This window comes from Felis catus, chromosome A2 (assembly GCF_018350175.1).
Source record: "Felis catus isolate Fca126 chromosome A2, F.catus_Fca126_mat1.0, whole genome shotgun sequence".
Taxonomy (NCBI): domain Eukaryota; kingdom Metazoa; phylum Chordata; class Mammalia; order Carnivora; family Felidae; genus Felis; species Felis catus.
This window is the reverse complement of record NC_058369.1, coordinates 167,258,344-167,268,439: the sequence shown is the minus strand read 5'-3', so window position 1 is coordinate 167,268,439 and position 10,096 is coordinate 167,258,344. Positions and strand designations below refer to the sequence as shown.

Sequence of the window (10,096 nt, the reverse complement as noted above, 5' to 3'; positions counted from 1 at the left end):
GGACCTCCAAACTCTGAACGTCACAACAAAATAGCAAATTGCTTTCCAAAGAGGTTGTGTCCATTTGCACTCTGTGACCCATTGGTCCACATGCTCTCTGAGCTCTGGTGTTATCAGCAGTCTTGATATTTCTAGTCGAGTGGGTGCAGGATGGAATCTCGTGTGTTCTCAGTTTACATTGAGATAATTACTGGTAAGATTGAATATCTTTTCATATGTTTATTGGATTTTCTATATATATCTTCTGTAGTTCATAGTGACTTTATTTCTTCTTTCCTAATCCTGTGACTTTATTAATTTTTTTCATGTTTATTTATTTATTTTGAGAGAGAAAAAGAGAGACAGAGCACAAGCAGGGGAGGGGCAGAGAGAGAGAGAGAGAGAGAGAGAGAGAGAGAGAGAGAAAGGGAGAGAGAATCCCAAGCAGGCTCTGCACTGCCAACACAGAGCCTGATGTGGGGCTCGAACTCACGAACCATGAGATCATGACCTGAGCTGAGATCAAGAGCCACCCAGGTGCCCCGGTGACTTTAATGTATTTTAATTGCCTCATGGTGTTGACTCCACTCTCCAGCACTGGTGTTAAATTCAAGCGACAACAATGGCCATGCTGGTCATTACCTGGCTTTAAGGGAATGTCGCTTCTAGAGTCTTCCCATGAAGAGTATCCATGTAGGTATTTCATACGTGGTTTTGACCAGGGCGGAGACGTTTCTCTCTGATCCTAGCTTGAATGATGTTTGACCACATCTCTATTGAGATGACCGTGTAATATTCTGATGATACGGTGGATGAATATTATGGACTTTCTAATATGAGAACACTCTTGCATTTCTGGAAGAAATCAGACTTGGCCAGGACATATTATGTTTTCCTATTCACAACCGGGTCTGGTTTACTAATATTTTATTTAGGATTTGGGACATATGTTCAGGAACGAGGTTGGTCTTGCCTAATTAGACATGAAGTTTGTACTGGCCTCATGAGATGGGCATGGTCCCTCTCTTCATCCCCCAGAAGGGCGTTATGTGAGAATGGACGGAATAACCTTTGTCTTGAAAGTTTTGGAGAACTCACTTGTAAAAACCCCTTGTTTTATGTTTAAGTGTGGAAAGTTCTTAAGTACTGCTTTCGTTTCTTTAATAGCGAGAAGATTCTTCAGGAATTCTATTTATTTTTGAGTTCTTGTCAGTTAGAAAGAATTTGTTCATCCAAGTTTTTGACTTTTGGCCACAAGTGATGCTGTTAATTACATCTGGCTTCGCGTCTCTATTCGTGACCGGTATTACTTGGTTGTGTCTTTGCCTTCTTCCCTTGTAAGTTTCTCCAGAAGTTTGCCTCCTCCTTTCCCAAAGAGACACATTTTCACCTTGTTGGTGGTCCCCGGGCTCCCGGAGGCTGAAGAGGAATCGCTGGCTTTGGAGCAGAGGCCCCTGAGCCGTTAGGGGGACTGACGGGCCTGCTGGGTTTTCATCCCACAGACAGAGGGAGTCTGTGCTGGGCAGGTTGAAAGGGACAGCAGGAGACGGGATAAAAATGCTTCTGGTCACATGTGTGTCCCGCTAGTTCAACGTGCAGTTCGTTAGGACATCTCCACCAAACCACAGAACCACCGCAACGTGAGGTTTCCTCCAAGGGAAGCGGGTCCTGTGTGGGCGGTGATCTTACGGAGCGTCTGAACCAGGTGTGCCTTAGTCTGGAAACGCGAGCAGGTTCTTCAGAGTTTATGGTGGCGTTTGCGGGGACGTATAGTTACTTCACGGCAGGGTGTGGGGGAGTAAGTAGTTGACAGTCTTTCCCAAACATACTCCTTTAAGGCAAAGGCGAGGCTGAGATGGGGCCCGTGTGTCTCACCTGGTGTTTTATCTGTTCCATCAGTTGTAAGGTTCCCGAAGTATTTTCTCTGCCTTCCCTGTTTCGTTTCTCAAAGTGCTTTCACTGTTGTGTCCACGATCAAACCTCAGACCAGCACAGAGAGGAAGTCCCCAGTGGGGGGCCTACTTGGCGTAAGCATGCACAATTAGAACGTTTGTAACCCGTTAGCTACATGGAACCCAATTTTCTTTAAGAAGTCTCCTGTCATTATCTCAGTCTGTAAGTGAGGAAGACTTGAAAGTCCTGGACAGGTAACAGTGGGAGATGTTGAGTGGGGAGGACTGCAGAGGACGAAGTAGCTTGGGGTGTCCTGTGCCCTGAAAGGGCGCCTCTGGGTCCTCGTGCAGATTCTGTTCCCATTGCAAAGTCTTCTCCCTTTAAGGTTCCCCTGTGGCTCCTTGTATGGTTATTTGGAAGGATTCTTTGCCAGAAAACGTTAGGTGATCTGCAGTTAGATTCTTCTTCCCCTTTCTTGGAATCTCATGTGTCCCGAACGGAATGTGTTGGCTATTATTTTGGGTTTGGGATTTCCCTTTATGCCTGGCAACTTTCAGAATAACACTCCCTAGACACACACACACACACACACACACACACACACACACACACACACACGATCTCTCTCATTGTTGTGACGTCAAAAGTGGTCAGTATTTGACAAATCCTGCACTGACTTCCTTAGTGTTTCAGGCAACTGTCTCTCTCTCTGCTTTCTTTCTCTTTCTTTTTTCCTCTCTTTCCTCCCTCTGTCTCCATCCCTCTCCCTTTCTCTTTTTTCAGTAGACTAGCCTTTATGCCTACACTTACTGAAGACAGTCTCACTTGAAATACTGTCGATAGTGACTGCACATTATGACTTAATCTTGGGTGATGTTGCTAAATCTTTTGCTTCAAGGAAAACGTTAACTGATGTTACAATGCTAATAATAGAGGCTTGCCTCTCTTAAAAATAATTATAGATCAATAAATTATGGGGTGAATTAGAAAATAATTATAAAATAACTTACTGCAGTGCTCCTTTAAATATTGATGATAATTAATTTATAAGGCTTTTCCCCCCCCCTCTTTTCGTAACTATTGAGCAAAACAACAGTCACGAAGGCAGGAACTGTACTGGTGTTTACAGGGTGTGCCCGTCTGCCAGGCTGTGCCGCCCCCGTCCTGCTGTGCAGAGGGGGATCTGGAGGGCTACTGCACCAGCCTTAACTTGCTGACACCTGGTGATCCCCTTTAGACCCTGGAAACGCAGAGCCGATGGGCTGTGTTGAGGTCCTAGAGAGCGGGGAAATGCAGACAGTGTCTGAGAGTAGGGAACCCAGCCTGGGGCAGAGTGGGGTGACGTGCAGCCAGAAATTTGTGCGAAGAATCTTTTTTAGAAGCCAGGACACCCCTGCTTCAAAGAAATCCAGTGATTTCTGCGGGAAAGGGAGGAGCGAGGTTTTCCCATCTGGAGTTTAGCATCCGCTGGCCTCCAGTGATGGAAGTGAGGAGAAGTGGACACGGGTGCGAGAGCAGGGCGAGAGCCCCCACCGGACGAAGCTGCAGGCTTGTGCCCCTGCCGCTGGCCTCGTCCTCAGAAGGGCAGTCGTGCTCGTCCGCTTCACCTGGGGGATCTCTCTCACCGAAGGGGATCCCCGTGCACAGCTGCTTGTGATCACAGGGCTTGTGCTACCGTGGACCCTGTGCTCTGAGATTGTGTCGGAGGAGTTGACCCCAGACGGCTGCCCCATGACCGGCAGAGAGGGACACACTGAGGTCTCTGGCACAGCAACCCAGGGGTGTGCTTCTGTGTTATGGGTACAATTTATACAGTAACTGGCACGATCGATGAGGTCTTCACACATGGATTCAGAACTGGTGTTGAGGGCTGACCGGTGCTTAGCTGTTGGGTCTGTAGTGGGAGGGGTGGCTCCCTCAGAGGCTCCCAGAGGCTGAGCTCTTGCTGGGCACTGTTAACTTGCTTAAATTGTCGAATTCCAAAACAGAAGTTGTCAGAAAAAGTGGTAATTATGTTTACTCCTAATACACCTCAAACTAAATCTAATTTTGTTTTGTTTTGTTTGTTACTCAGGTGAAATTCTCCTTATATAAAGTCAGTCACTGAGAAGTAATTCAGTGGCATTTGTATATTCACATTGGGGTACAACCATCACCTCCATGTAGTTCCAAAACATTTTCTTCACCCCAAAAGGAAACCCCAGACCCATTAGTGGTCACTCCGTGTTTCCTTCCTCCCAGACCCTGGAAACCAGCAGTCCGCTTTCTGTCCCGAAGGGTTTACTGTTCTGGACGTTTCATACAGATGGACTCCTACTGCGTGGGTCCCTTTGTGACTGGCTTCTCTCACGTAGCCCCGTTTTCCAGAGGCATCCACGCTTGGGCGTGTGCACTTCCTTTCCTTTTGTGGCTCAGCGCTACCCCGGCATGTGGACAGGGTATAGTGGCATCTGCTGGTGGATGTCAGGTCATGTCCACCGTCCAGCTGCTGTGGCTGATGCTGTTCAGAGCATATGTGTGCACGTGTCTGTGTTCAGTGTGTCCGGGTTGGTGGGTCACGTGGTAACTCTGTGCTTCGCCAGACCTTTCCTCAGCATCTCACATCCCCACCAGCAGTGGACGACTTCCAGCTTGTTCATATCCCTTCTGAAGTTGCCCGTGTCCCAGGCTGGACCGTGGTCTGGCTGGAGTCAGGAGATGGGGAGCTTGGACCTGGGAGCTGCCTGGGCGGGGGGGGGGTCAGGGGCACCCCGAGCTCTGGCTGAGACTGTGGATCCCTTTCCACCGTGACATTCTGAAATCTGTGACCTCCTCATCTGACACTGACACTTGGGTCCCTTTCCTTGGTCCTCATTTCCATTCTTGAAGTTCTTGCAGCCATCCTGGCTCTTCCTCCACGTGCAGTAACTTTGGCAAGAATTTAGGGTCGGGTAAAAGGGGGTCAGAAGATTGATTCCCAGACTGATTGGTAATTCAGATCAAAAGACATTGATTGAGCACCCGTTCTGTTTGTGGACGTGGTTGACTTCACAGTTTCAGGGGAAAGGCCCCGCTGCCCCTTCCCGACCTGTGCTTCTGACCGTGGGGAGGCCCGCCCACCGGAGGCCACGGCTCGATGTTGAATTAAAGAGGAGAGATGCACGGGTGTGGCCGGCAAAGAAGGAGGGACCCCTGCATCCAGCTGAAGGGGGTACAGCCTTCAGCGCGAGGTTCCGGGACCCTCCTGGCTCCTGGCCCGGGCCGCCCCCACCTAGGTGCGCTGCACAGGTGGGGGTTCTGAGACGGGGGTCACGGCTACGGAGGCAGGGCACCACCTTACACATGCTTGCAGCTCGCGCGTGGGGGTCGTATGTGGGGCGTTTGAGGGAGACAGAGGGGCCTCTGCAGAGTGCAGCCTGGCATGGATTTTGGGTTCTCCAGATGTGTTCGGAGGCTCATTCTCTCCCAGCTCCCCCTTACCTGTGAGGCAGGGCTGTACAGCAGATGCCACCAAGGTTGTTGGGGGGGAGGAGGGGACCGGGACTCTGCTGCTGGAGGTGGGGAGTAGCAGGTCGCTGTCTGCTGGGTGTGGCCTGCGTGTGGCCCCAGCCCGGGCCCCCTCCTGCCCTCCGCACTTGTTCAGGGGGGCGCCCCGCGGCTGCCCCCAGGGCTCGCTGCCTAGCCACCCAGACGGGGACATCGTAGGCCGCAGACCTCAGACGTGGGTGCTTGGGGAGGCTCTGATGCGGGGTCCGTGGTGCCCTGGGCACGGCCTGTCCTCACACCTCCCTGGGGAGGCACCGGCTGCCGTACCGTCTGCTCTCTGCACGGGGGGAGCCACACGCGGCTGGACGGGCAGAAGGGCAGGTGGGCCTGGTGTGGGTTCTGGCCCTCCGGCCTCTGAGCCGAGCGGCTTTACCTTCCTCGCTTGGGTTTCCCTGTCTTCCAAGTGGAGGGAATGGTAGAGTCTGCCTCGGAGTGTTTCCCTGGGAACTGAGAGCGTAGCAGTGAGGCAGCGACTGTAGTAGGCGTTCGTGTCCCCGGACACCGTTTGGAGCGTCAGCCCGTAAATCTACACCACGGCTCTTCTGTGGCCAAGGCGCATTGTGGAGGTGGGAAAATGACAATGTAACTCAAACCGTCAAAGTGAAGATGTGAAGTCTCTGCAGAAATTCCAGAGTGGATGGTGTGGGAGGCCCCTACGCCCGCTCAGGGAAGCGGGAGAGACTGCAGAGGGGGTTTGTGAGGAAACGGCTTGAACGGGAGCCTGGAGGCAGCGCACTGTGATGGGGGGAGAGAATATCCTGGAAAGGCAGAACTCGAGGAGCACGTATGTTTAGGGGAGGACGCGGTGTGCCCGAAGCCCCCTCTCGCTCGGGTCTGGGTGCGGTCCTGGGCCGGGGGTGTGAGGTCGGTGGCAGCGTGGTGCGCGGTGCCTCGGGGACGGTGACCTGGCAGCCGTTTGCATGAGAGGGCGCAGTCTGGAAGGAACCGGAAATGAGATCAGACGAGCAAAGTCAAGCCTTACGTGTTTAACAATGGTTCTGTAAATGCGGTGACTCATGGCCATTAATGCGGGCAGCTCAGCGTGAGTGGCCGGCCGGACCGGCGGACGTCTCCGAGGTGGGGTGGGGTGGGCCTGGTGGCCGTGGAGCGGAGCTTGGGAGGGAAGCTTTCTTTTTTCTTTCAACTGGTGGCATGGAGAGAGAAATTTTAATAAGGAAATAAGCATCGATACGTGTACATACACAAGATGCCCCTCACCCGTCTACGCTGCACAGGTTGGCACAACCCTATCAAAAACATACCGTGACATAAAGGTTTCAGTAAGTTGTTCTTGGCATTTTCACCCAGACGGGTACTTAGGTAGTTTAGGTCTTGATAGGACTGGGTTATTCATGTATTTAAGAGTATATGATCATGTTTTCTAAAATGGCTCAAGCCGACCTGTCTAAAGCAGTAAGCCAATAGGGCGCCATGGTCATCACGTGGAAAAGAAGATCATTATTCTGTATTAGGTCAGAAGGAGGTGTTTTGGAGAAAGGGCAGCTTGGGACATCAAGAGTCGGAGTGAGTCATTCCAGGCTAGGGTACTGTGGTCGCTAGCAGTGGTTACCAAGAGGCTGAAGGCAGATGTCCTCCAAGGAACTGCCCGTGACTGGCTTCGTGGAGGTCAGGCGAGGGACTGTCTCCGTGGTCCTCTGTAAGATGAGGCAAGTTTTCTTATCCTCTAAAGGGTCTTCGAGCTTGGTGTCCGGATCAGCACGGGGTCGCTCCTGGCGTGCTCCTCGCAGTAGGACACGGGGTCCGTGAATGCCTTTGACACCTTTACTCTCTCCCCGGGGGGTGGGGGCTCCGTCCTCCGTGGCACAGCTCCCCGCGCCTGGGCGATGCTGCTGGGGCTCGCCGTTTCGCTCGGCATCGTCAGGTGTTGTTTTTACCTGGAACCAGTAAGACTTCCTGGGCCCACCGTTTTCAGGTTGAAAGTGGCGGGACGAATCACCTGCGCCCGCCGTGCGGTGCCCACCCGCCTGCCGGTGCGGCCTCCCCCTCCGCCGCCAGGGACTCGGCGTCCGAGGCTCCTCGGGAGGGGACTTTCCGTCACGCCCGTTTCCGTGTGGACGCGGTTCTGAGACGGTGCTGGTGTCCTGGGGAGGAGAGGTACTCGACCGAGTTGTGTGCACTTTTATTTCCCTGATTATTTTGAATTTCCAGGTCAATTTTGGATCTGGGGTTCTCAATTTACCCTCCGGGAGGGGGACCCCGCTCCCTCAGGAACAGTGTTTCAGTGAGGAAGCTCCCGTTCGGGGGGCAGCTTTCCACGACCAAGAAGTGTCGCTCGCGTGTGCACTTGGAAAACGCTCTTATGATTTAAAAATATATTGACACGGAAAGACTCGGCCGAGTGGCCACGTTGCAAGAACTCAGTGTTGATATTAGCAGAATGTGATGTATTCCCTCTCAAAATAAGATCATTGGGGATAAGCTGTGAATAATTTCCAAGTTTATTTTCACACGACATTTGTTTTTAGTAGCACGCTGGGACTTAACGTGATGACAGACAACTGTTGTGTTTTTCCGTTTCCCTCACTGGAGCTAACAAAGGGCACCAGACAGTCCCTTGGCTGGAACCTCCTTTCCCTCTGCCGGCACCAGGTGGCGCCGTGTTGCAGGTTCTTGAAACGTTAATTTATTATTTTAAAAATGGAATTCAGGAATTAGGGCTGCTGGTATTCTAGGTTCACTAGATTTTGGAGAGTGTTCCAAGTGCTGGGTAAGAGGTTCAAAGACTGTATTTAAGATTTTTTCCCCCAGTCTCCATGCTCGTCTGTTAGAGTAGGAAAACTCTTTCTTCCCAAATCTTGATTTTCAGGGGAGGTGGGGAGAGAGTGTCCCTACACGTGGCCTGCGCGAAGCAAAATTTTGATGCTTTTGCACGACTGCCTTCCCATTTTTCTGTTCTGTTCTCCCGTTCTACTTGTAGAAAAGTGATTTATTAAGGGTAAATTATACTAAAACGTTAGTGACTTATTTTTACTAGAGGAATGGATGCACAGAATAACGTTTGGCACAAAAGATTGGAGTTTTAGCCCTCGGTGACAAACTGGTTTGGAAAACATGTTTTAAGATTTACTTTTACCTCTAACCTGAGCAGTATTCTTTTTATCTGGACAGATAACAAAATCATACGTCGTTTAGTATGATGAATACATGTTGCTCAAGGCAAATTTGGTTTTCCTGGTTTTCACAAGAATATTAAAGCTAAGAACGGCCACTGTGGGTTTACAATTAACGAATAAATATTTTTGAAGCGTTGATTTGAAGTCTGAGAGGATCTGTGTACAAAATGGAACAGGAAAAGACGTCTGCATACCCAGGAACGCCGTAATTGATGTGTTTGAATCTTGAAAACACTATTTATCATTGTAGCTAATGCAGAGTAATACACACTGCCGACGCTTCAAAAGAACGGGGTGAATTCCGTTGTTAAAATTACAGTTCTATTGTGCATTCTGTCGGGTTATCCTTTATTTTTACAAAAATAGTCCTCCTGCTGAACATATATTTTGAGATTAAGAAGTGCCTATTCTTTCTCACAGGAGAATATTTCTCACCCCTCAGTTCTTAAAGCAGATGAGTGCTTTCGAAAGATGACTCTCGTGGCACGCAGGACGGAATGACTGAGGGAAGCGAGAGTTGGGAGATAACTCCCTTCTCTTAGCCATTTATTTGGAGGGTACTTAATGAACACCTACTATGTGCCAGGCATTGTACCAGACAGCGGCGACACGGTGGTCAGTTCTAATGTTTATTTATTTTTGACAGAGAGACAGACAGCACGAGCAGGGGAGTGGCAGAGAGAGAGGGAGACAGAATCGGAAGCAGGCTCCAGGCTCCCAGCTGTCAGCACACCGCCCGACGTGGGGCTCGAACTCAGAAACCGTGGCATCATGACCTGAGCCAAAGTCGGACGCTTAGCCAACGGAGCCGCCCAGGTGCCCCGGTGGTCAGTTCTAAGTAAGGAGAGATGAAATCCTTCATGAGATGTTGAATGGCTGCATTAGGGGGCGGCAGGGACACAGGACGGGACAGACCCCAGAGATTCTGGAAGTGGACTTGCCAGAGTGTGGGGTGTCTTGAACGTGGAGCAGGGATGGGGATGAGCACGTGACGGTCCCGCCGGTTCCTCCCTTCCCTGAGCACATGGGGAGCGGGCAGGCATGTGGACAGAGCCCTCCCGGGAGTCATTCGGCGTCTGTATTTGTTCCCGTCTCCACTCGTGCCCCCGCTGGCCGTCCCGCATCCACATCTCCTCGTTCCACAGTCAGTTAAGGGGAGGAGTACTGTTAATTTTTTTAACGTTTATTCATTTTTGAGAGACAGAGCATGAGCAGGGAAAGGGTGGAGAGAGAGGGAGACACAGAATCCGAAGCAGGCTCTATGCTCTGAGCTGTCAGCACACAGCCCGACGCGGGGCTCGAACCCATGAACCAGGGCTTGAACCTATGAACCGTGAGATCATGACCTGAGCCAAAGTTGGACACTTAACTGACTGAGCCACCCAGGCGCCCCTGATGGGAGGATTACTATTAACAATTTTTTAAACTGTAGCCAACCACTGAAAAACATACCCAGATACAGTGGTGTTGGGTTTCCATGATGGGAACGGTACGTAAACGTCTATGTTTATTGTGTTCACATGGAGGCCATGTCTTTAACATGAAAAATCCTTAGAGCACGGTAT

The 10,096-nt window shown here is 50.9% G+C and overlaps 1 protein-coding gene across 1 annotated transcript; it reads right to left on the bottom strand.

Moving 5' to 3' along the window:
* Positions 1-467: 467 nt before the first annotated feature.
* On the bottom strand, positions 468-9,735 carry LOC123384099 (guanine nucleotide-binding protein G(I)/G(S)/G(O) subunit gamma-12-like). The gene has a single exon (XM_045053062.1). The coding sequence runs from the start codon at positions 7,271-7,273 to the stop codon at positions 7,082-7,084; it is 192 nt and encodes a 63-aa protein (XP_044908997.1). The 5' UTR covers positions 7,274-9,735; the 3' UTR covers positions 468-7,081.
* Between the last annotated feature and the right edge of the window lie 361 nt (positions 9,736-10,096).

Bases quoted from the DNA above. Each gene is read 5' to 3' on its own strand.
- LOC123384099 (XM_045053062.1), bottom strand. From the start codon at position 7,273: ATGCCGAGCGAAACGGCGAGCCCCAGCAGCATCGCCCAGGCGCGGGGA.